The sequence below is a fragment of the Protobothrops mucrosquamatus genome, unplaced genomic scaffold (genome assembly GCF_001527695.2).
Source record: "Protobothrops mucrosquamatus isolate PMUCROS unplaced genomic scaffold, P.Mucros_1.0 scaffold1255, whole genome shotgun sequence".
NCBI lineage: Eukaryota > Metazoa > Chordata > Lepidosauria > Squamata > Viperidae > Protobothrops > Protobothrops mucrosquamatus.
Genome location: NW_015387461.1, coordinates 344,000 through 370,929, shown reverse-complemented (window position 1 = coordinate 370,929; position 26,930 = coordinate 344,000). Strand labels below are relative to the sequence as shown.

General features: G+C 37.7%; 1 protein-coding gene across 1 annotated transcript in view; it reads right to left on the bottom strand.

The window, feature by feature from the left end:
- The window catches only part of SEC63 (SEC63 homolog, protein translocation regulator), a 42,354-nt gene extending 19,250 nt beyond the window's left edge, over positions 1 to 23,104 (bottom strand). The window contains exons 1-10 of the mRNA XM_015821122.1: positions 22,957 to 23,104; positions 10,649 to 10,748; positions 9,506 to 9,620; positions 6,586 to 6,698; positions 5,925 to 5,986; positions 4,329 to 4,387; positions 3,620 to 3,670; positions 2,554 to 2,662; positions 1,105 to 1,199; positions 483 to 615 (exon numbers count right to left, since the gene is read on the bottom strand). Coding sequence (XP_015676608.1) covers positions 483 to 615; positions 1,105 to 1,199; positions 2,554 to 2,662; positions 3,620 to 3,670; positions 4,329 to 4,387; positions 5,925 to 5,986; positions 6,586 to 6,698; positions 9,506 to 9,620; positions 10,649 to 10,748; positions 22,957 to 23,080 — 961 coding nt within the window. The 5' untranslated portion in view covers positions 23,081 to 23,104. The remainder of the gene's footprint in view (positions 1 to 482; positions 616 to 1,104; positions 1,200 to 2,553; positions 2,663 to 3,619; positions 3,671 to 4,328; positions 4,388 to 5,924; positions 5,987 to 6,585; positions 6,699 to 9,505; positions 9,621 to 10,648; positions 10,749 to 22,956) is intronic.
- Between the last annotated feature and the right edge of the window lie 3,826 nt (positions 23,105 to 26,930).

Below are 26,930 nucleotides of genomic sequence, written 5' to 3'. Positions count from 1 at the left end.
AAGTAATGGGGGGGGGGGGGGAAATCCAGAAGTCACAATTAAGCATAATTTTCTGTTGCTGAGAGCAACTGAATAGCTATCAAATAACCATTTACTATAGCTTCATGTTTGTCCATTGCCAATAATTGACAAAAGAACCTCACTAATTCATACAAAAATGTGTGAAGCAGAAAGAGGGGAATGGTTTGCAGAAATAACTAGTTCAAGAGTATCCTAGTTTAAGAAATATACAGATTTCACTCGCTTATGTGAAGTTTTTGATAAAACTCAAAATTCTATAATTGATTACTGAAAATATGTACGTGGTGAAGGTACAATTTAAGACTTGAGTTCCTTTTGTGAACTTAAAAAAAGCAAACACGTTCTTTGCCATCAAAACAAGTACTAGCTCATACAAAACAAGCATGAAACCTGTATTTCAACTAGATAATTTCAAATCCTTGTTCTAGGCCTCTGGTCTCATGGTTCCCAAAAGCAAATACCTTGTTCAAGTGTCTCAGGAACTTTCATTCTGGCAAGGTGAGCGAGTAAGAGCACTCTGGCTTTCAAGCTATATGGACAAGTCAGCGGAGGTTCATTTTTCTTCAAATTAATGCTGCCAATTTCTCTGATAAGCTGGAAATGAAAAAGGTAGATAATGCAACTGTAGGATACAGGTAGCCCTCAACTTATGATCATAATGGAATCTGCCCATTATGGTAATACGTTGTGACGGTCATAAAGTGAGTCATCACATGACCGACCCGATTCTTTCTTATTTGGTGGAGTTATTAAGCAAGTCACCATGGCTAAGTGAATTTATGGTCATTAAGTGAATTAGCAATAATTAAGTGAACCCATTGTTCACTATGGGAGATTTTTGCCAAAAAACGGGAGTAGGATACTACTAACGGCCATAAAGGCGGGCTGGTTGCCAAGCACCTAAAATACAATCATGTGACTGGGAGAAGTGTGCAACCCCTGGAACTTTGGAATCGAGTTGTAAGTACCTCTTGGGGGCTTTGTCATCACTTCAAATGGTCAAATGGTCACTAAGTGAGCAGTCATAAGTTCAGAACTATTTGACACCCACACCCAAAGAAAAAAACTTCACTAATAACAAACCTGGGGTATTTGAATATTGTCTACAGGTCTGCTTGTTGCATCTTTATTATACTGAGGGTCAAATTCAGATGCCCCTGCCAAAACCATTGTAAGTCCTGCAGAGAAAATAAAATAAATGTAGTATAAATATGAGGGTGAAGGTTCGTCCTCCAAGCTTGTGGGTTGGCTTCCAAAAGTTTCATTACCAGGCTAAGTAACATCTTCAGTGTAGCATAAATATGTAAAAAGTATTAAGATATATACAAAGACTTTCTCAAAGATTTTTATTCACCACTTTCTCTTCAGAGATTCATCAACAACAAATAACTAAACATAATTCAAATACCTTAGGATCACTCTTTCACTAAAGAAGCAAGGACTCACTATACATAACTACCTTAGACAACTATTTTCATGAATGGGGATTCAAAAATCTTACAATGGGTCTTTCTCCATGGTAGCTAAGTACACTGATTTAAGAAACAACATGGATGACAATTAAAAGAAATACCAGCTAACATTTTGTCTGTTACCATTCTTTTCATATCAATATATGTTATCCTCAGAGGCAACATTAATACCCCATTATTTTTCAGTAACATAAAGTTGCATGAGTACATTAGAATGCCTATAATAGGTATCTTCTTTACATTTATTTGTGAATAATTTAGCCTGTTTATCTTTCTTTAGTTGGTACCTTGTACTTTATTTTTAAACCTGAAGATTGTTTGAAAGCCAGCTATGATGTTAGCATCTACACAGAATTCTTTCGATCTGATCATGCAGCTACTAAAAACTAAATGCACCGTTTTATCCAGAGAATTGTATTAGGGAGCAAAAGGTGTTAGCCTTATCCCAGATAAGTGAGAAAGTACTGCAGTAGCAGTTCTTGAATAACTTCGGATTTTAGCATGACTTTTCAATATGCTAAAGGAGGGATGGACAACTTTTTTTTAGTTTGTGAGAAGCACTTCTTCTTCCTACTGTGCTTGGAGATTATAAGGATGTGGCTGATGATTTTATGATATCGCTAGAGCCACCATGACAAAGCTAATATTTCTGGATCTTTTGGAATTGAGGGGAAGAGAGTGTTAAAGAATGACATGGATTCCTTAAAACTTGCATAATTTGTATCCTACTTATATCAAGTGCTGGAGGAAGAGGGTTTTCACAACTGATTCTCCCATAACAACACGATATGCTTTATAGAATGTACACAAGAATCTTCCTAGGATGAGGAAAATTTCATAAGAGAAAATGTAATTTAACCAACTCCACCTCAAATGTTATACAGCCCGTTCATAGACTCAATAACTTAATTCCACATTCTTCTCAAGAAATCAAGCAGCATACCACAGAAAACCTAGTGCATAAAGTTTAAACATTCTGCAGAATGCAGGTCTATCTCTAAATAGCTACAAAGGAAGCACAAATTTGTATTTTGGCATTTAACCAGTTTAAAATGCTTACTTTTCATATCCATGTTTCTGGTTTTATAAACAAAATAGGTATAAATTTGGGTTGTGCGGATGAGAATCTGGTCTCCGCTGTAACGAATGGATCGATACCACCAAGAACCCTAAGTCATTTGAAACAAAAACATCGACATTAATGATGCATAAATGCAGTGAATATACTACTATTCTCTAAAGTCTTGAACCTCTGTGATTTCAAGAGCATAATTCCTATGAAAGCAATGAATTATACAGAAACTCCAGCAGTTTAGATCAGAGGTCCCCAACCTTTTGGGCACCAGGGACTGGTTCCACGGAGAGAGGAATTTCCACGGACCGGAGGAGGTGTAGGTTTGCGTGCTGCCTGCATCCTGTGGATGGGGCTTCACTGGTTTGCGCTGACCAGTTTCTTGCATGCCACGGACCAGTACTGGTCCACAGACCAGGGGTCGGGGACCCCTGGTTTAGATTACAGCTGGCATCAGAATATCAAAAGTTAAAAGATACAAAGAATCTGTATTGCATGAAAGTTTTGTATGATGTAGCATAGTGCCAAGGGGCAGGAAAAACAGAAAACAAAATGACTGCAAAGAAGAAAATGCAACAAACTTAAAATGTTAACCCTTTGTATTAATAAGCGTAAAAATGCTGCTCAGCAAAGAACTGAGCACCTATTTTCATGCTTCATCATCTATATGTTTAAGAAGTATCCAAAACACATTTTTCTGTATTTTGGTGTAAGCGATATAGCGCAGCAATACAGAACATTGCCGCGTGAAAGTCAAAATCTCTGAACACTCAGAATTCCAATGCTAGTCCTTTTGTTTTAGCCAACAATAGAACCTAGCTAGCACATGAACAATCTTCTAAAAACTGGAAACCACAGAGTCTGAACCATCAAGGACATACTTAAAATTAGCTGCACAGATTTGGCACACTGGTATGTAAATGTAAGTTGCCAGGTTAGAAAATTATCATCATAAAGTTGGGATGGTTGAGTCTGTGAATGCAAGATTTGATATGTACATACTTTGTATTTTGTGAAATGTACTTTTCACCCTTGATTTAAAATTAATACTTACTACGACCACTGGAAGAATAACCATAAATGCTAATCCATAAACCAGCAAAACCTAGGAAATATGAAAAGAAATATCAGAAACATTGTACTAAAATCAGAAATGCTGAAACTTAACAATTTTAAGATGGACTTCAACTTCCAGAATTTCCCAGCTAGCATGTTTACTGGGGAATTCTGGGAGTTGAAGTCCACCCATCTTAAAACAGTCAAGGTTGAGAACCACCGGATGAGATTATTCTAAGTAACCTCAGGAAATATGCAACATCATCTCAAACTAAATATCCAGGGGGGGAAATTCCCAGCAATTCAGGTATTTTTATGTGCACTGCAGCATGGCAATGTGACAAGATTGCCTTTCAATGTATTTACAGAAATCTGAACCTTGCAGAACAGTGTAAGAAAAATCAAATTATCACTGGAATCTGCTACATTACCTTGCCTCCCAGCAATAAAAGAAAACCTCCAAGACTCGCCATAACTAAATCATAGGCAAAGTGCACTTTTTAAAGTGCCATTAAAAGCTGTAGCAAACCTAGAACTGGACTAAAGCTCCAAGTAGAATAAATGCTAACTTTCCCAAAGCTGGCAACAGTTTACGCCCATCAATTGACTGTCATTTTTCTCTAAAAGACTGTTAAAAAAAACCTCTGTAGACTATCAACTGTCCTAAGGCTTTCAGCGTAATACAGCCAAACTGGGAGTTGCTTTACCAAAATAGAGTTCTTCTGATCCACAATCCAAGCCGGCAATGCGATTCCAAAGCTTGTAGCTGCAAGAAAATAGGTTACAAAATAGGTTACAAAATATGGCAATATAGTCAACATACAAACAACATACATAAATTTCTTCAGTCATACAAGCTCGGTAAATTATACATCTTTTCAACCAAACCTTTCCCTTATTAAAAAAAAAAATAAGGAAAATATTTTTTTAAATAAGCTCTATCTATGGTACATATGTGGATGCAGAACTGACTACAGCAGGGGTAGGCAACCTTGGCTCTTTTATGACTCGTGGACTTCAACAAGCGGGATTGGCCTAGGGAATTTTAGTGGGGTTTTTTAAGAGAAATTTTAATTATATAGGCCATAACAAATATTTCTTTTTAATTCGGTTTTAAATTAGGTATTTATTGTAGTATTGGTTTTATAAGGCTGTCAGCCGCCCTGAGTCCGGTAAGGAGAAGGGCGGGATATAAATTGAATAAATAAATAATAATAACTCCCAGAATTCCTGAGTCAGCAATTCTGGGAGTTGAAGTCCACGAGTCATAAAAGAGCCAAGGTTGCCTACCCTTGGACTACAGGAATAATCTTGATCTTAAGGAGATAAACACTCCTTCACAGATAAGGCAGGGTTCTTTTAAAATCAAGAGGTATGAAAAGAAGCTGTATTTATTTGTAAAAGATAGCTAACTACAACCCAAGCTAAGTGTTAGGTGACAAACTGTTCTCTCTGTAACAAGACAATCCCATCCATTTTGAGGGGCAACCTTGTGAGATCACTCTTAAATAAACATCCCTAGAACCTAGGATGCTGTAAGGACAACTGCAATATTATGTTCTTGATGAAGATGTACAAACTGAATGGATTATGCATACTCAGTTTGGTTTTAGCTCTAAATAACTGAATAGCTTACTATGAGGTAACTTTAGAGCAAGTTCATCATGCTGCTGAGAGCAACTGAGGACAACACAACCGTTCATTATCCTTGACTTTCATGCCTATGTAAACAACCTCCCTTCAACTGACCCATAGGGAGTGGAAGCTCTATAATTATTCCAAGAAAAGCTGTCGATTGATTTGGAAATATCACTAGATATGAATTTACAATAGATATGACACTGAAATTGAAATATTCCAAATTCTTCAGAATGTTCTCATAAGCAAGAAATTCTGGCCTGGGAATGTTCAGAATTCAGTCTGATTTGGTATGTAAATAAGAACGACTATTCCCATGTAGCAAGCAAAAATGTAAATTAGACAACATTTCTATGCAGGGTTGTAATCAAACAAGCCAATAATATTAAAGGTTGGTGAAGCTGGACCTCTGAATAACATGGGATTCACTCGTGTGAATCACTACTGGAATGGGGCATGAGTGACACTGAAGTTAGCCCACACAGTACTGGGGCTTATCAAAACTTCTCAATTAAAATTTCATAAATACTTAGCTACGAAGATAAATGACTTTACTGTACAAACACAGTATACAAAATGAAAACTATTACTGATAAAATAAATCACAGCGCAAACATCAGGATGCTATGTAAATTATGACTTGGTACAATAAACTACGGAATTACCCTGTGGTCCATCAGGGCTGCCATATTCTTCCCAATTTTTTCGAGATTCTTCATCAGTTAAACTACAAAATTAAGAGGCACAGTTATGTTAGAAAGCTTGTTTCAAGGGTGCACGTTATCCCTGCTCAAAGCAAAGCTTTAAAATTTGCCACACAAAAATTTAAAATCCTCAGGATGATCCATACAAAAAAAGTACAGAAGACAGACATGCCAGAGTATACATACAAAAACAGCATGCAAGAATGTCACCAAGGTGTACCCCATTACTAACTTCTGTTGATAACAACCAAGGAGAAAATGCAGTTTGAAATGGGAGTGAGCCAGCATTATTCCCAGTAATAAAAAGGCTCCTCTGAAGTCTAAATGAGCACTTCTCATGATAAAAGGGACAAAATGATTTATAGTAAACTGATTTCCTCTGAAGCCTTTATATGGCTGAAAATCTACTCTAAATGATTAGGAGACCTTAGATCTTTACTCATTTTATAAACCAGAATCACAAATCAACTTATATACTTAGAAGAAAACAAAATCAATTCTGTATTGTAAAAACTGCTGTTAAGTAGACAAACTGGCTGAAACATATAGAAAATAGTACTAGTGTATATTCATGTTGCTTACAATAACATTCCCCCCTATGAACAGAACTTAAGAAACTTACGCTGCATAAGCCTTAGCAATATTCATAAACATAACTTCATCGCCACCTTTATCTGGATGGAATTTCAGTGATAACAAACGATATTGCTTTTTAATTTCTGACACTGTTGCACCCTATTAAAATAAGAGGTTCAAATTAATTATTTTCAATGCCCAAAGGATGCAATCACCTTCACTTACCTGAAAGTAATTTCCACTGAAACTCAGTACACCTTGATTCTGATTATTCAAACAACCTCAAATACAACATACTAATAATATACTATTAAAATTTAGTTTCATAGCCCACATCCAATTCATCATTACATCCAGAAAAGAGTTTGAGAGCTACAACTTATTATAGACAATAGTGGCTGAGAAAGCCTATAAAACAACAGTGATACAATCACTTATTCCAGTGATGGCGAACCTTTTAGAGACCGAGTGTCCAAAAACTGGCCCCGCCCCCACTCCGCCCCGCTCCACCCCCGTCCCACCCCCGCTCCGCCCCACCCTGCCTGCCCACAGGGCCACTCATCGCCTCCAGGGCCCGCCACAGATTGCCCAGGCAGCCCAGCAGTGCCATGGCGGCCACACCCTCTGCCTGCGCCCCGCAGCATCAACTGTACGCATTGGGGTGTGAGGGCAGAGTCTTGCCTACGCTTCCTGGCTGCCATGTGCTTGGCTGCGCTGCTCTGCGTGCGCCACGCTCAAGGCCGACTCTCCTCCGGGGGAGGCTACTGGTGAGGGGGTCACAGGCAGAGGCAAGGCTGGGGCAACGGCATGTGTGCCCACAGAGAGTGCTCCGAGTGCCGCCTTTGGCACCCGTGCCATAGATTCGCCACCACTGACTTATTCTATTTCTGGCATTCAGGCAGAACTAAATTTATGTCCACAATAGGGACCAGAAAAAAATCACTGTTACCTGGTATAGTCATTAAGTGAAGCACCACACAACCACACTAAATTTTAGAACCTTTTTGCCATGATCACTAAGAGAATCATCAATGGTCGTTAAGGGAGACACCATCATGCAACTATGACTTGCAACCTCCTTCTGACTTCCCCAGTGACTTTGTTTGCCGAAAGCCAGCTGGGTAGGTCACAAATGGCAATCACGGGGCCATGGGCTGCTGCAACAGCCAGAAATCCAGGCTGGTTCTTGAGTGGCCAGTTCTCAATCACATGACCACAGGGCCCCTGTGACGGATGTAATTGCAATTGTAATTTTTTTTCGCTGCCACTGTAACCTGAACAGTCACTAAACCAATGGTTGTTCAGTGGCACTACATGCGGCCCTATCATCTAAAGCTCTTGACAGTCCTAAAATAGATCTAAACCAGGGGTAGGCAATCTTGGCTCTTTTATGACTCGTGGACTCCCAGAATTCCTGAGCCACCATGGCTCAGCTTGGAAACCTTTCCCTTTCCCCTCGGCATGGCTGGCTCAGGAATTCTGGGAGTTGAAGTCCACGAATCATAAAAGAGCCAAGGTTGCCTACCCCTGATCTAAACCAACTGAAATTCTAAGATATGATCCCTCTAATCTGCTGCTGTTGTTCGCTCTGCTTTCTTTAAAGTTTGTAAAGCAAATTTTAAATTCCATCTGGTTAAGTCCTAAGCACTGAGAATTTTTTTTTTGAAAGCGTGTATAAATGCCACTTTTAAAAAACAAAAAATTCTCCAAATGTTTAAAAAAAGTACTAGATTATTCAATGTCTTCTACTTCTCCATAAGTAAATACAGGAACACAGTCAAAATTCAATTATGTACAACTGACCTACACCTTTTAAAAATGTATCATTTAAATAAACTATTCAACTTTCAAAAAGAACATATACAAATCTGCTTTCCACTATTAGATAATTTTGGTGATCAGCATATTAAATTAAACAATCACTGTGAAACTGTAACTAGTTCTTTTCCTTCTATTTACAGACAGGATTTTTATCTACAACATGGCCCCAACCTTTGGGGCACCAGAGACCGGTTCCATGGAGAGAGGTTTTTCTGTGGATCAGAGGGGGTGTGGTTTCACACACTGCCTGCATCCCATGGATGGGGCTTTGCTTCTTTGCACCACCCGGTTTCTGGTATGCCGCGGCCCAGTGCCGGTCTACGGACCGGGGGTTGGGGATCCCTGTTCTAGATGTCTCTAATTACAGAAGAGGTTGTGATGAAGTAACCCTAACGCTTTTATTTCGTTGTCCTGCTGTTGTTTGCTAACTTCCCTTTTTTCTTCTTATTGTCCCATCTTTTTACCTTGGAGTGTTCCCCAATTTCCTGTTAACATGGAAGAAGAATTAAAGGTTTACTTCCTCCTATTACGACTGGAGGTACAAAAAAAGTCCTCACATGAACAGACAGGCACAACTGAATGCCACTTGTAACTTCAGAGATATGCGTCACTGCTTCATAGAAGGATACTTTTTAACAAAAAACTTTTAAAATACATTTAATTTGTAAGGCATTTTCTTTAGGCCAGAAAAGCATTTCTATGTTATAATACAAATGGCATTGTTTAGTAAATATGTTGTTTACTTTGCATGGCTATTTACACTCATTTATGAAATAGTGCCAGATATTCAATGTAGCTTCAAACAAGATCCTTTGTCAAAAGTTCAAAATGTGACTAACTCAAAACTGAAATACTTAAAATGTAATATATCATTTACATCTAGTCTTATACCTCGCATGACTTTTCAAATAAAAAAAATAACATTTCTCTGCTGGCTGAATGCTTCCTATTGTCATGAGACAAACACAACTGGCAGAACAGATTTCCCTCCCTCCCTTTTCCATGTGTCCCTAATCTCTCTTTTGAAGAAGATTTTTGGAGTGAAAAATAGATATATAGACTTAGAATGTGATATTCCATTGAGGGCCCTGGTGAAATATTTAGTGTCAAATTTAATTTAAATAATGAAAAATGGTGCTACTTACTGGGTCTAATTGTAGTATTTCATATGGATTGTATTCTTGATATTCTCTGTCTGTTTTGGACACTTTGTAAGCAAGAAATAAAAACAGTGCCCATCCAGCAAGCAACACAGCTTTTCTGTAAAATTGAAAATTAAAGAGAAAGCCATTTTAAATATTTAAATTTTCAGAAAGAAATCCCATGCAACCAAAATATCCAGCCACATTTAAAGAAGAGTTAACATCACAGGAAACAATAATCAAAATAATCTCTATCCATCGCTGTAAATCACAGGAATTATACAAGTTTGTCTAGTGGTTTTTACCAATATTCTACAGCCCCATCAAGTATTTACAGTGGGCACTCAGCTTAATTGATGAGCCTTAAATAACAAAGCCATATAAGTAGTCTTAAACTTACAACGCCAGCTGAGACCAACATTTCTGTCCCTAAGCAAGGCAGTTGTTAAATGAGTTGCACGTCATCTTATGACCTAATTCGCTATAGTGGAATCATTCAGTTGTTAAGAGAATCTGGCTTCCCCCATTGATTTTGTTTTGTCAGGAAGTTACAAATGGTGATCACGTAACCCTGGGATGCCAGTTGCCAAGCACCCACATTTTGAACATGTGACAGTCGTCGCAAGTGTGAAAACCAGTCTTATCACTTTTTTCAATTCTGTTGTAACTTTGAACGGTCACTAAATTAATGGTGGTAAGTCAAGGCTATCTACACACCCAACAATTCTCCATAAGGTAAGTTGCTTGGAGGGTTGGCTTTCTGTTGTTGTTGTTCAGTAAAGTTTCCCAGTTCCCACTGAGAACTCCTCAGCCTATAAAGAATTCTAGGGTTTCCACAATACAATTTTAAAAACACTGCATCAAAGAAACATCTTTCTTTCCCCAAAGCAGGAAGAACTGTGAATCCCCAAACACTGCATTTTGGATGCTCAATAGATTCTTTCATTACCTGAAATTCAATCCATGACTTAGGAATCATTTTCAGTTTCTTTACCATTAAAATTTCATTGACATCTCCTGGGAGTTATTGGTAAAATGATGACCTTATCATTTTTTAAAATATTTTATAATGTTGAAATAATCTGCTTTTATTAAAATTCTAAAAAAAAACCCTGTAAAATAGAAATCCTATTAAAGTATACTTACTTTACTGTAGGCATTATATTCTGCTGGGGCTTTAACAATCGCAATCGATACCACAGGCATCTTCCATAAACTTTTCTTAAATTCTTTAAACGAATTTGCTCTGGGGAAGATAATTTTACTATTTAATAAAAATAAAATATCTTACATATCAGACTTTCTTCTTTAATCTGTTCAAATCTTAAAGGAAAAAAATTGCAATACTACCAGCACAGGCAAGTATTCCATCTTTTCCCTCAGCATTATTTACCTTCTACTATACAAGTGCACGGAATATGATCCATCTGTTTTCTGAAATAGCTTCCCAAAACCTCCTTTTTTACTTTTTAGAAGTCATCAACCTAATGCAAAGTAAAAATCCCATCTACGTATTAACCAGACACAACCCAACTTAGCTTTCACAAATATTTTAAGAGTTACCAAAAAAGAGACTATACAGATGTGATGCTGGCTTGGTAGTAGTTAAGGAAAAAACATCGGGTAACATATACCTTCCACTCAATATAGGTAGTCCTCGACTTACAACAGTTCATTTAGTGACCATTCAAAGTTACAACAGCACTGCAAAAAGTGACTTATGGCCGTTTTTCACACTTACAACCGTTGCAGTATCCCTGTGGTCACATGATCAAAATTCAGATGCTTAGCAATTGGTTCATATTTATGATGGTTGCAGTGACCAGGGGGTCATGTGATCAGCTTTTGCAACCTTCAGACAAGCAAAGTCAGTGGGGAAGCCAGATTCACTTAACAATCGTGTTACTAACTTAACAAATGCAATGATTAACTAACAACTGTGGCAAGAAAAGTCGTAAAATGGGGCAAAACTCACTTAACAAATGTTTCACTTCACAACATAAATTTTGGGCTCAGTTGTGGTCGTAACATGAGGACTACCTGTATTGACTATGTAGGAACATTGGCAACTAACACTGTTAGAATTTAATGGGTATTAAGTTTGTATCCTTCTGTTCAGAGAAGGGACTTAGTAGACCTATCTCCATGAATGGAAAAGTGATTTTTAGCAATTCCCCCTCTATAGTACCCTGTACTCCAAGTCTAACAGTTGGAGGATCATTCAGAACACCATGAAAGATGCAAGAAATCTGTGAAAACTAACATTCTGCTTTGTTTGTTAGGGAAGTCTTTCTAGATCGAAACTCTTAATCAATGTACTACAATGTAATCTATTCAAAGAAAGGCACTGCAACATTTGATCTATAATTAACAGATCTCCAAAGCTTAACATGTTGCTCTTACGATGAAGGATGTGGGGAGAGAGATGGAGAGGAGACTCCCCAGGAACCCTAGCTTCTACCACCATCGTGGTTTACACAATACAACATAATATGGTTTCTTCATTCAAATTTACAAGCTACCGTTTATACTTTTTTCAGAAATTCAACCCAAACCAGCCAAATACTATATGTAAGTCAAATACTCTGCCAACTAACTTATACTGCCAACAAGCTATTCTTTTCATAGTAAAAAAAAAAACACCTAGATTTTATTCAGCCTCCTTAAGATTGGTGACATACATTCATTATAGAAACTTTAGAGAAATTATATTTCAGGGAGTTTTTAAAACAAAGGGAATAAGAAACAAATGGGAATTTGTTCCCCTAAATATGCAACACAATTTTATTTTTTTACTGGGGCCAAACTTTTCTTGTTAAGGATATTTAACAAATTCACACTCTAACATGAAGTAAGAACCTACAAATATTGGGGGAAAAGCAAGTAGTCACCTGTTGAAATTTAGACCGTTATTGTGATATTGTGGTACTACTTAATCTTGCATCATCTCAATGTGTAACAATGCCAGTGTTTTGTGAACCTTATTCATAGATAAGCATACACAGAACTGTGCATTAAGTTTCCTTCTTACAGTGCAATTTATATTCCTCTAGCTCTCAAACTGGTGAAAACTACACTTGACGATCATAATAAAAAAGAAATGGGGAATTCTTATTTTATCCTCAATAGTTTTCCATTCTCTGTTTTCTCATGGGAATAAATAGTTTTACTGAATACAATTCCATTAATAGTAAAATCATTTTTAAAATGAATCTTTATACTTACAATTGTTTCTAACAAAAAAAAATTCTAAAAGTGTTTCTTAACACAATCTTCTGAAATGTGAAAGGCTTCTAAAGCACAAACAAAAGTAAGACAGAATGTGGAAAGGAAGAAAAGAGAACATTTCAAAATACAAAAATACCAAAGCAGCTGACTAGAATAAGTGTGGCTTAGTTTGATATTGTATACATAATAGAATTACTTCTATGTTTAAAAATAAAGTTATAGAATGGTGCTTTTAAGTTCCAACTCAGTTGTATTAATTCCACCAATATATAGGCGCCACTTTAGTCTTAGTGGTCATCAAACTTACAGCGAAAAGTGTAGCAAAATTAATTAAGGTATACTGTAAAATGCATAAGAAAAATGAGATCATAAATCAAATTTAATGAATGTGGAATTTGTATTAGAAGTGCTCCATTACACAAATTTGTATTTTGATTACTTAATACTGTTAGTTGGTTCCTGAGCACGATTTTAAAGAAAAGGGTCTCAGTAAGAGTAACTGAAAAAAGTATGGATACAGCCTAACATAAACTTGGTTATAAAATATATTAAACTAGTATGCAATTAACTGATTTGGTGAGTGCCCATGTTGCCCATCCCTGCTGTGAAAAATGAAATGTGGAGCAAGAGAACATTTTATCTCTCTCTTTCCCCATCAGGATCCTAGATTGTAGTGTAAATGAAAGAGCCCCCTTAATAGTGTTGTTTCCACACACTGCATTTTAATTGCCTAAAACATTTACAATAGCAGCCACATTTACAAAACACCAGAGTTATTATATGAATGCTTTCATATAATAAAAGCACTATGCTTTTCTCTCATCCTCCAATACAGCTTCAAGAAGATCAGAAACTTGCTTTTACTTATAACTGCAAAATTATACCCAAATTTAAATTTGGTTAGCCTCAATCATGCTTTGCTGAAACGGACACATTTAAAAACATAGGTGGATTGTTATTGTAAGACATTAAGATAACTGGTTACCTATTGTTCATCAGGTTCATCAGGTTACAAAAAACCAGAAACAAGTGAACATACAACCAGTGTATAAATTAGATTACTGAGTAACTCCTTCAACACATCCTTCTTTAAAATACATAACATAAGTCTTTCAAATGCTAAAAAGCTGGCACTGTAGTTTGAATTGTCTTTGTCATTCAGTTAGAGAACTGTCAATTTATCTTCAGTGTAATAATTTTTTGAGGTAGGTATCTTTTTTTTCTCCACACCTGATTTCACAGATATTACAGTACCTCTTAGCAGGTAAGCCGAGTTTAGCCAGTATCATCTAGGCTAAATAGCTAAATAGAGTCTGTCCTAGAAGTCCTGTTGCCAGAACTGTTCCCTAGATTGGGAAGTAAAATACACACCCACACAATAGCATATTGTATTCCTTGTTGTTACCATGAAGTCTATAGGAATGTAATCTTGATTTCTGATGAAATCATCAGAAGGTTGAAACACAAAGGAAATTTTACTTTACAATTAAATACTGTATACTATTTGTTTGAAAGGCTGAATTTCAAAAATTAAAGAACCACATGCCAAATAGATTCCATATAATACTAATTTGGTTTGTGTAAATCAATCTTTTATGGCTTACTAAGCAAACAATAAAATTTTGAAAACTCTGGTCATTTTACGGGTAAAACAGAGAGACTTTGTCGTAACTAATACAACCATTTAAACTGGAAGGCAGAACATGGACTACTTCAGCTGTAACAAACTCTGTCTGATTCAGTATTAATAAACGTCCCTGGATACAAATTCTGATTTGAAGGTTGACCATTAATAGCTAGACATAACAACGATGCATCATCTGTTTAATCTGGGACATTCTTGCCACTGCCATTACCCATCCTAATACAAAGACAGAGTCAGCTTTCAGCAAGATGGTAGGCCTAATTACTCTTGAAAGGAGCTATTTAGATATGTACATAGATCTAACTTTGCAGTAAGTAAACTAGGCATAGCTTTGCACAGGTTGTTCTATTTTACCAACTATACTTATTGCAGACAGATCTAATTATGACCATGCATGTCTTAACTGTATTTAAGTTAGTTCGTATTTAAGTCACTTTGTCCAGTGCTAACTGAAAGAATGTTTGAAGCGTGCAACTCTACTGCTTCCCCATTTGCACTAACTTCTTTTTTTCCCCTTTTATTCAATGGTGCCCAGTTCTCAGAAACTGCCTGGACAAAGTTTTTGTAGTTTTCTTGGTAAGGTTGTCCAGAAGTGGTTTGTTATTGCCTCCTTCCTAGGGCTGAAAGAAAATGGCCCAAAGTTACCCACCTTGCTTTCTCTCTACAACAGGACTAGAATTCAGTCACCCAGTTTCTAATTTGATGTCTTGAGCACTACACCAAACTGCTCCACACTGACTCTACTGTGTTTCTAAACCTTTGAAGGTGCTCATTTATCTATCTATATACTAAAATTTTCATTCCCAGAATCTTTAGCTGGACGAAATGGTGCATCATAGGGCAACAATTTTTAAACCAAGGGCTAATGGGCTAACTTATAGAATGCATCCCAAATTCAGGACCCAATGACTCCTGCACAGCTAAAACCAGGCAAATTTTATAAATCATTTTATAACGTAAAATTATAATAAAACAGTTTAAGACATAATACAAAATGCCACAAAACATTTCCTGTGCTGACGTTTGAGTGTGCTGTGCAGTTCAACACGGGCTATTTTCAAGGTGGATATGTCTCTAAATGTGTCCCAACTTTTCCAGTGAAGGCAATACATTAGAAATTGTGTCACTGTTGAAGGTGACACAAGAAAGAATGACCCAATGGGTCATGGGTTACCTAGTTGCCTTTAAAAGATTCAGGAGCTTGGGGCCAGGTTTGTTAGCTAACCTGTAAATATTGTATATGCTTATCTTTTGCTAGTTGATTTGTTATGTTCAGCTCATTATATAATTGTTCAAAAATTACATAGTAACCATCTTTTCTAATAATCTCATAGCAAATTAAGGGATGGAATCTACTTGCAAAAATAAGAATAAGGTATCAAAATAGAAGTGACATATGTATTCAAAAAAACAAATCCTGTTCAGACCCAAGATTAACATTTTTAAGGTAAGGAGGAACAAATGAGGCCTCTTAAAAATCAGGTCACTTTTGTTAAATCCAGAAATAATTTTATATAAAAAAAACTTGCAATCTTGTCAACAGCTATACCATTTAAAACACTGTAAAAACAAATAAACAGTACTGAGAGCTGTACTAATAGCATCGAATGCAGTGTTAAAAGATAAGAGATTATAATTCAGACAATATTTGGGAATAAGATTTTTTAATATTCTTGGTGCCAATATTAAAAAGCTGGACCTGACAAAATGTTTTAAATGTATAACTACTACATATTACTTCAATGCAATAATCACTTCAAACTTTATACAAGAAAAACATGTTTTACCTACATATTAGGGAAAGAAGTTTCTACAAAATAATTTTTATATATTGGGAAATAAAAGAATTTTACAAATCATCCTATATGTGATCTGGAAATACTAAATTCTTTATTCCCAAATACCCATTTTACTTTTTATACTGAGACAAAAATGTCAAACATGAAATATCTGATAGTTACTAAAACCACTTAAAACCAAGAATTTATAGAATTATCTCGCAATAAGCGGTATAAATAACTGCACATTATAAACACGGACAACTGCTTCTGTTTCTTTTCATTATGATGGAAAGTAAGGAAAAAAATATAGAAAGAATGCATCTCATTTACAATATCACCCAAAAACAAATTATATGATCAATTGAACATGGAAGAGACAAGATATGCCCCACTTTCTTGAGATTCCATTATACCAAATGCTTTTCTTTATGTACAAAAGCTATACTGGAAGAAAGCTTGATGTCAAAATGCTATTCTATAAAAATCATTGGGGGGAAAAAATGTCTAGATTACTATGACTACAACCTTATGCTTTCTAGGCATGGTCATTTAATTAATATTTTTGGTCCTCAAGTCTGTAATACTTAAAATCAATAATAGGAACTTTTTCTTTTCAACATAAAATCTGGTAATTCCCTTTCAAATCAAAAGTATACAGTGTTTCCTGGACAAAATTTATAATCTTGACACTGATGTCTGCTTTCCATTCTCAATACAGAGCCTTCAGCCCGAGTCAGAATTACTTTGGCATTTGGTTGGGAAAAGTTGGCATATACCTGTTCAATGCACATTCATTCATGTTCTTTTATGTTTCATATTCTTTTGTGTCCATATGCACTTTTATTTTCTGTAACATAGTAACATATGGCCTTCCAGATATCAAACTCTTTGCAAGGTACCAAGCTAGAGAAATTTGTTATATTTCTGAATCAAAACCATAAGCCAAGATAGTATCTCCAACTCAGAGTGAAACCCAGCAGGATGATAAAGTATGACCCATGGAAGGCCTTGTATTCAGGCATGAAAAATCAAGTGCATAGGTGCAGGACTAGGGATGCTTGATGGTGGCAATTTGTGTGAAAATGGTCTAAGGGTAATTACCAGCAGAAAATGACCAAGCAATTTATTAGATTATCTCCAGTTTATGGCATTCGACACTAGTCAGACAGCACTCGGATTACAGTGTTCCTTTCTTAGCACGATAAACCTGGAGAAAATTCAGAAGAGAGCTACCAAGGTGTTAAAAGATCTGGAAATTAAGCTCTCCAAGGAACTAGGCATGCTGAGTTGGCAAAAGAGATTAAAGGGAATCATGATAATGATCTACAAATACCTAAAAGGAGGTCATGGGCAAATGGGATGATCCTGTTCTGCGTTGTGATGTAAAACACAGCAAGGGCCAATGCACAAATGAAGATTCTGGCTAAATGTTAGAAAGAACTACAAAATAGCAAGAAATGTCTCTGCTTCTATGGAGGGGTTGAAATGAAGGCTAACAATCACCTGTTGGGATTTCTGCAGAGAGCAAGAGGAGGTACAGGGTAGCCCTCAACTTACAACCGCAACTGAGCCCAAAACGTATGTTGCTAAGTGAGAAATGTGTTACGTTTTGCCCCATTTTACGACTTTCCTTGCCACATTTGTTAAGTGAATCACTGCAGCTGTTACATTAATAAAACAACCGCCTTCTGCCACAGACTCCCTCCCACAGACCGGTACGCTCCCACAGAGAGGGCCTCCTCAGGGTGCCGTCGGCCAAGCAATGTCGGCTGGCGACCCCCAGGGGGAGGGCCTTCTCTGTGGGTGCCCCCACCCTCTGGAACGAGCTACCCCCCGAGATCCGGACGATTCCGGATCTCCTAACCTTCCGCCGCGCCCTCAAGACATGGCTTTTTCAGCAAGCGGGACTGACCTAGGGTGAATTTTAAATANAGCCTCAATCATGCTTTGCTGAAACGGACACATTTAAAAACATAGGTGGATTGTTATTGTAAGACATTAAGATAACTGGTTACCTATTGTTCATCAGGTTCATCAGGTTACAAAAAACCAGAAACAAGTGAACATACAACCAGTGTATAAATTAGATTACTGAGTAACTCCTTCAACACATCCTTCTTTAAAATACATAGCATAAGTCTTTCAAATGCTAAAAAGCTGGCACTGTAGTTTGAATTGTCTTTGTCATTCAGTTAGAGAACTGTCAATTTATCTTCAGTGTAATAATTTTTTGAGGTAGGTATCTTTTTTTTCTCCACACCTGATTTCACAGATATTACAGTACCTCTTAGCAGGTAAGCCGAGTTTAGCCAGTATCATCTAGGCTAAATAGCTAAATAGAGTCTGTCCTAGAAGTCCTGTTGCCAGAACTGTTCCCTAGATTGGGAAGTAAAATACACACCCACACAATAGCATATTGTATTCCTTGTTGTTACCATGAAGTCTACAGGAATGTAATCTTGATTTCTGATGAAATCATCAGAAGGTTGAAACACAAAGGAAATTTTACTTTACAATTAAATACTGTATACTATTTGTTTCAAAGGCTGAATTTCAAAAATTAAAGAACCACATGCCAAATAGATTCCATATAATACTAATTTGGTTTGTGTAAATCAATCTTTTATGGCTTACTAAGCAAACAATAAAATTTTGAAAACTCTGGTCATTTTACGGGTAAAACAGAGAGACTTTGTCGTAACTAATTCAACCATTTAAACTGGAAGGCAGAACATGGACTACTTCGGCTGTAACAAACTCTGTCTGATTCAGTATTAATAAACGTCCCTGGATACAAATTCTGATTTGAAGGTTGACCATTAATAGCTAGACATAACAACGATGCATCATCTGTTTAATCTGGGACATTCTTGCCACTGCCATTATCCATCCTAATACAAAGATAGAGTCAGCTTTCAGCAAGATGGTAGGCCTAATTACTCTTGAAAGGAGCTATTTAGATATGTACATAGAACTAACTTTGCAGTAAGTAAACTAGGCATAGCTTTGCACAGGTTGTTCTATTTTACCAACTATACTTATTGCAGACAGATCTAATTATGACCATGCATGTCTTAACTGTATTTAAGTTAGTTCGTATTTAAGTCACTTTGTCCAGTGCTAACTGAAAGAATGTTTGAAGCGTGCAACTCTACTGCTTCCCCATTTGCACTAACTTCTTTTTTTCCCCTTTTATTCAATGGTGCCCAGTTCTCAGAAACAGCCTGGACAAAGTTTTTGTAGTTTTCTTGGTAAGGTTGTCCAGAAGTGGTTTGTTATTGCCTCCTTCCTAGGGCTGAAAGAAAATGGCCCAAAGTTACCCACCTTGCTTTCTCTCTACAACAGGACTAGAATTCAGTCACCCAGTTTCTAATTTGATGTCTTGAGCACTACACCAAACTCGCTCCACACTGACTCTACTGTGTTTCTAAACCTTTGAAGGTGCTCATTTATCTATCTATATACTAAAATTTTCATTCCCAGAATCTTTAGCTGGGCGAAATGGTGCATCATAGGGCAACAATTTTTAAACCAAGGGCTAATGGGCTAACTTATAGAATGCATTCCAGATTCAGGACCCAATGACTCCTGCACAAGCTAAAACCAGGCAAATTTTATAAATCATTTTATAACGTAAAATTATAATAAAACAGTTTAAGACATAATACAAAATGCCACAAAACATTTCCTGTGCTGACGTTTGAGTGTGCTGTGCAGTTCAACACGGGCTATTTTCAAGGTGGATATGTCTCTGAATGTGTCCCAACTTTTCCAGTGAAGGCAATACATTAGAAATTGTGTCACTGTTGAAGGTGACACAAGAAAGAATGACCCAATGGGTCATGGGTTACCTAGTTGCCTTTAAAAGATTCAGGAGCTTGGGGCCAGGTTTGTTAGCTAACCTGTAAATATTGTATATGCTTATCTTTTGCTAGTTGATTTGTTATGTTCAGCTCATTATATAATTGTTCAAAAATTACATAGTAACCAATTTTTCTAATAATCTCATAGCAAATTAAGGGATGGAATCTACTTGCAAAAATAAGAATAAGGTATCAAAATAGAAGTGACGTATTCAAAAAAACAAATCCTGTTCAGACCCAAGATTAACATTTTTAAGGTAAACAGGAACAAATGAGGCCTCTTAAAAATCAGATCACTTTTGTTAAACCCAAAAATAATTTTATATAAAAAAACTTGCAATCTTGTCAACAGCTATACCATTTAAAACAGTGTAAAAACAAATAACCAGTACTGAGAGCTGTACTAATAGCATCAAATGCAATTTTAAAAGATAAGAGATTATAATTCAGACAATATTTGGGAATAAGATTATTTTTTTAATATTCTTGGTGCCAATATTAAAATGTTTTAAATGTATAACTACTACATATTACTTCGTGCAATAATCACTTCAAACTTTATACAAGAAAAACATGTTTTACCTACATATTAGGGAAAGAAGTTTCTACAAAATAGTTTTTATATATTGGGAAATAAAAGAACTTTTCAAAATCATCCTATATGTGATCTGGAAATATTAAATACTTTATTCCCAAATACCCATTCTACTTTTTATACTGAGACAAAAATGTCAAACATGAAATATCTGATAGTTACTAAAACCACTTAAAACGAAGAATTTACAGAATTATCTCACAATAAGAGGTATAAATAACTGCACATTATAAACACAGACAATTGCTTGTTTCTTTTCATTATGATGTAAAGTAAGGAAAAAATATATAGAAAGAATGCATCTCATTTACAATATCACCCAAAAACAAATTATATGATCAATTGAACATGGAAGAGACAAGATATGCCTTACTTTCTTGAGATTCCATTACATCAAATGCTTTTCTTTATGTACAAAAGCTATACTGGAAGAAAGCTTGATGTCAAAATGCTATTCTATAAAAATCATTGGGGGGGAAAAATGTCTAGATTACTATGACTACAACCTTATGCTTTCTAGGCATGGTCATTTAATTAATATTTTTGGTCCTCAAGTCTGTAATACTTAAAATCAATAATAGGAACTTTTTCCTTTCAACATAAAATCTGATAATTCCCTTTCAAATCAGAAGTATACAGTGTTTCCTGGACAAAGTTTATAATCTTGATACTGATGTCTGCTTTCCATTCTCAATACAGAGCCTTCAACCCCAGTCAGAATTACTTTGGCATTTGGTTGGGAAAAGTTGGCATATACCTGTTCAATGCACATACATTCATGTTCTTTTATGTTTCATATTCTTTCGCATCCATATGCACTTTTATTTTCTGTAACGTAGTAACGTATGGCCTTCCAGATGTCAAACTCTTTGCAAGGTACCAAGCTAGAGAAATTTGTTATATTTCTGAATCAAAACCATAAGCCAAGATAGTATCTCCAACTCAGAGTGAAACCCAGCAGGATGATAAAGTATGATCCATGGAAGGCCTTGTATTCAGGCATGAAAAATCAAGTGCATAGGTGCAGGACTAGGGATGCTTGATGGTGGCAATTTGTGTGAAAATGGTCTAAGGGTAACTACCAGCAGAAAATGAGCAAGCAATTTATTAGATTATGTCCAGTTTATGGCATTCGACACTAGTCAGACAGCACTCGGATTACAGTGTTCCTTTCTTAGCACGATAAACCTGGAGAAAATTCAGAAGAGAGCTACCAAGGTGTTAAAAGATCTGGAAATTAAGCTCTCCAAGGAACTAGGCATGCTGAGTTGGCAAAAGAGATTAAAGGGAATCATGATAATGATCTACAAATACCCAAAAGGAGGTCATGGGCAAATGGGATGATCCTGTTCTGCGTTGTGATGTAAAACACAGCAAGGGCCAATGCACAAATGAAGATTCTGGCTAAATGTTAGAAAGAACTACAAAATAGCAAGAAATGTCTCCGCTTCTATGGAGGGGTTGAAATGAAGGCTAACAATCACCTGTTGGGATTTCTGCAGAGAGCAAGAGGAGGTACAGGTAGCCCTCAACTTACAACCGCAACTGAGCCCAAAACGTATGTTGCTAAGTGAGAAATGTGTTACGTTTTGCCCCATTTTACGACTTTCCTTGCCACATTTGTTAAGGGAATCACTGCAGCTGTTACATTAATAAAACAATTGTTAAGTGAACCTGGCTTCCCCATTAACATTGCTTGTCAGAAGATCGCCAGAGGGGATTGCATGACTCTGGGACACTGCAACCGTCATAAATGTGAGTCAGTTATCAAGCGTCCAAATGTAAATCACGTGACCATGGGGATGCTGCAACGGTCGTAAGCGTGGGGAAACGGTCACACGCCGCTTTTTTTTAGTGCCGTTATAACTTTGTTGAACATTCACCAAATGAATTGTTGTAAGTCGAGGACCACCTGTACAAGCCTCTTCACAGTCTGTGATTCCTCTCAGCTGCATAGCCTGATGGGTCCTGCTCTTGAGTTACTTAACGTGAGAACCAGAGGCTGAATTAACCAGGGCTCCAGGAAGAACTAACCCAACTGCCTCCACGGCACGAAGAGTAGGAGGGAGACCTGCAAGGTTGTTACTCCAAGCCAAGCCCGAACTCCTCCGCCCTGAGATTTCCCACCTGCTCGGACAGAGCAGGAGAACCAACACCAGGGGAAGCGGAGGCCCAGAATGCTCGGTAGGGAAGGGGGAGGCGGGTAAGGGGACCCCCGCGCCTCCCCTTCCCGAGGCCCGGCTAGAGGAGAGCGAACAAGGGGGAGGGCAAGCCGAGGCCCCGGGCCTGCCGCCCCGAAGGGAAACGCCGGGAAGAGCAAGGCGGCGGGGCGGGGCACTCACCGACGTGCTGGTCCCGCGGCCACAGGTAGTAGGTGGCGGGGATAACGATGAGGGCTACGAAGCTGGTGAGGAAGTAGAAGAAGGTGTTGCCGCTGTCATCGTACTGGAACTGCTGCCCGGCCATGGCTGCCCGCACGCCCCGCCCCCCCGCTCGGCTTGCGTGCTCGCTCCTTCAAGCAGCGCCAGCGGCGGTTCTCTGCAAGGATCCCGCGAGAACGAGGACGGGGGGAAAGGGAGGAGGAGGAGGAGGAGGAGCGGGAAGAGCAGCGCCCTCCTCGCTGGCTCGCCCGCCCGCCGCTCTCGGCGCCAGTTCACGCTTTGGCCCCCCTCGCCTCCGGCAAAGCTGACACTCCTCACAAGGAAGGCGACGTGTCACTGCGCAAGCGCCATCGCAACCATTGTGACGTCGCGGTGGCAAGGGGCGCTTCCGGGTCCTCGGCCGGTCCCGCGTAGGATTGGCTGAGCCGGCGGTTCTCTCTCCGCCCGACTGGCTGGCGGGTGTCTGGCGGGGTAGTTCGAAAGAACGCCGAAGCAGGTGTGACTTCTTTCAGGTGACGTCATAATAGTGGGTGGAGAAGGTGTGGGTTTTAAAATATTAAGTTTCCTTCCAAAGTTCCAAATGGAGGAAAGCTGCAGCTTCCTTGTCAAGAGGTGGTTTGCCTATTTCCGAGATTATTTTTTTTTCCCAGTCGAGCTCTATAGCACTATAATTCTTTGGGAATTTCTAGGTACTTTTACGACTTGCGAGGGTGAAAATGTTCTGTGATTGGATCAGTTCCGGATCTGTTTTAATAACACATTTGTATCTTATGATTTATGTTGATTGTTTTTATTTAGTATCTTATGACTATCACTGAGTGTTTCTTATGATTGATGATGATTGTATGTATAGTTATGATCATGATTGTTGCTTATATGTACACTTAGAGATTATGCACCAGAGACATATTCCTTGTGTGTCCAATAACACATGGCCAATAAAGAATTCTATTTGTTGCAATCAGTTGTTTAGGTTTGCACAATGTGTCATTAAGAAACTACAAAGACTGGTTTCTCACAGTAGTACCTATGAGCGGACCCCATTTTATTAGTCCACATCAATCACATCACATCAATCCCACAGACTACTGTATGATTTCCTTTTACAGTATATACACATTAAGCTGTAAACATGGTTTACTGGTTTACAAACCATTCTGACTAGATTGTACAGTATAACATATTAAGCCACAAATAAACTCTGTTTTAACATAATGTAGTCTGAAAAATCTCCATTTCATTGTCTCCATTTTGTCCCTTTGATTCCAAAGAATGCTTGTTAAGAATCTAGGAGAGAAAGGGAGCTGCTGAAGAAACAAGGATAGATATACAATGTTTCTAAGCCAGCTGACAGACTGGAAATTGTGAGTCTGTTTCTAAACTATTACAGTTCCAAATTATTTGGGAGTGGATTATATTCTGTAATTTCCCAGTATCTGTGGGGTAGATGTAAAATATTAATAAATTATGCTGGCAATCTATTAAGCTCAATAATTTCACTCTTTTAATGGTACAGGGCTTTTATTATCTAATCACCGTGCAAACTTGCCCTGGCAATTTTTTTATTGCACTGTATCCCCATAATATTTGCTTTATTTTGATCCCAGCTCATGTGTGAGATAAGCTTAACTTATTCTTTAAAATCAATCTGGTTTTAAAATAACCTGCAACAATGTCAAGGCAACTAAAATCCGATGCACTTCATTTCACAATTCTGGAAGTGTCAGTCAGGTGACAAGTAGGGGATGGAGTCAGCCTAGCACTACTGGACACCTCAGCTTAGTTTTGGCATGCTCCTTTCCTGTAGCTCTAGCTATTCTTCTCTGCCACCATCCTTTTTCCCCTCCAGGAGAAAACAGCTGAATTGCTTTTGTACCAGCAACTCCCCACAACCTCTCCCAACAGCTGATCAGCTACTGAGAGAGTAACAATGTAAATATAGAAAGCCAGGTCTCTTAAAATCTAGGCTTTGAAAAAGACATTTCTCACACTTTTCAAGGCAGTTTCTCTGTCCTGCTCACCAGCTATTTGCAACCTTGTTTTGACTGCAGTTAAAGATTCTTCAAAGCTTCAAGATTGTTTCCAATCAATACCATAACTAGAACTTGTACAAAGCTAGAGTGAACACAATTTTGTATTTGTTTGCAAAAATTGTAAGGTCTTGATGTTGCTTTCCCACACTTAGCACCTTTAGTTTGTACTACTTAATGAATTATACTAAAACTGTGGTTTGATGAACCATGGTTTACTGAATAAGCCACCACTGGAAGGATTTCTACAACATGTTATGTCCCAACCAAAAAAACTACAACATTGTTTAACACAATGACTGAATCTATGTCCGTATGAAGGAGTGAAAGTGAAGGAGAGTGCAATTTGCTTAGTCTTTGTCATTGAGAAGGAAGATTGCCTTATTTGTAACTAACACACTATCCCCAGGAAGTTAACAGGGAATATGGAAATTCATTGGCTCTTTTTCCATAGCAACCTTAACTAAATAAATGAAGAGCTTAGTATGTTGTGGAAGGACCCAAAAATGGGCACTTGACCTAGTCAGCTAATTTCCAAAGACATTAAATTTAAGCCAAAACAACATGTCGTGGATAAACTTAAATTTAATTCCATCTGGTCAGCTGTACCATGGGAGAAACTGAACCCAGTCTGCTTTAGCTAGCTAGAATAAAGAATTGAAAAGCAATTCTCTTTGTTATCAAATTCATTATAAGGCCTGGCAGCACAAAACGTAGTCCCAAAGTTTGGCTGTAGTGGCCAAATAATATCTATTTGCCTGAAAAACTGGAAGACAATGAAGACCCATGAAGCTTTGACAGTCTTCTCTCAGCGCAAGGGGTCATGAAATGTCATGCAGTTCCTGAAAGGGTAGAATTCTATTCCCTAAGGCAGGAGTAGGCAACCTTCGCTCTTTTATGACTTGTGGACTTCAACTCCCAGAATTCCTAAGTCAACGTGGCTGGTTTAGGAATTCTGGGTATTGAAGTCCACAAGTCATAAAAGAGCCAAGGCTGCCTACCCCTGCTTAAGGCATATCTTCTGACCAATATAATTGCATTGCCAGCACTATTTCAGTAAGAAATTGGATTAGGTTAAGGACATTCTAGGACCAGAACCATTAGGAAGATCTATCATTGGGATTATATCTACTTCTCTATGCTGGGGGCGGTGGAGGAGACATCTTCACAGACTTTGCTGTCTCTATCGTTTCCTCTCTTCAGAACAGCATAGCGAACATAGGGTTTTTCGCTATCTCTCCATTTTGGTAACCCTCCTCTGAACTTAACTCCTGTTCAATAATGTTCTTTTCATATACTATTCCCAGAACTAGATATTATTTGAATTGGGATCTGATCAATGTGGACTATTATTTTCTGTGATCTGGACTTTAGATTCCTGTTAATGCATCCTAAGCTAGTATTTGCTTTTAATGGTTAGTTTGTGTTTAACTTGTAATTACTACAAACACCTGAATCTGTTTCATTACTGTCAAGTCAGGTTCTCCAGATCCTCTATTTGTCTCTTCCCCCCCCCTTTTTTTTTTTTTTTGCTCTTCCCAGATGTAGGAGTTTAGGTCTCTTTCTATTCAATTTCACCTTATGTGTTTCAGTCCATTGTTTAAGACTGTCTGGATCTTTTCCAGTGAGCACTGTCAGATTGTTATCAATCCCAGCGCAATGGAAGGCACACGAATCTAGGGTTGTCACGCATTAATAGTTACGGTAAAATGTTTGTCAAGGGAAACATGATTGCAAGAGAAATCTGTTGTTCTGGCATGGTTAGAAAGAATAGAGCCAAATTAGGTGGAGTCTCTCATTCTTTCTTTGATACTGCTGATTTTCTTGCATCTCCTTCTTTAATATTTGCTTTCTTCCACATATTGCAGGTGGTTTGAGAAGGGACTATACTGCTTATAATGCTAG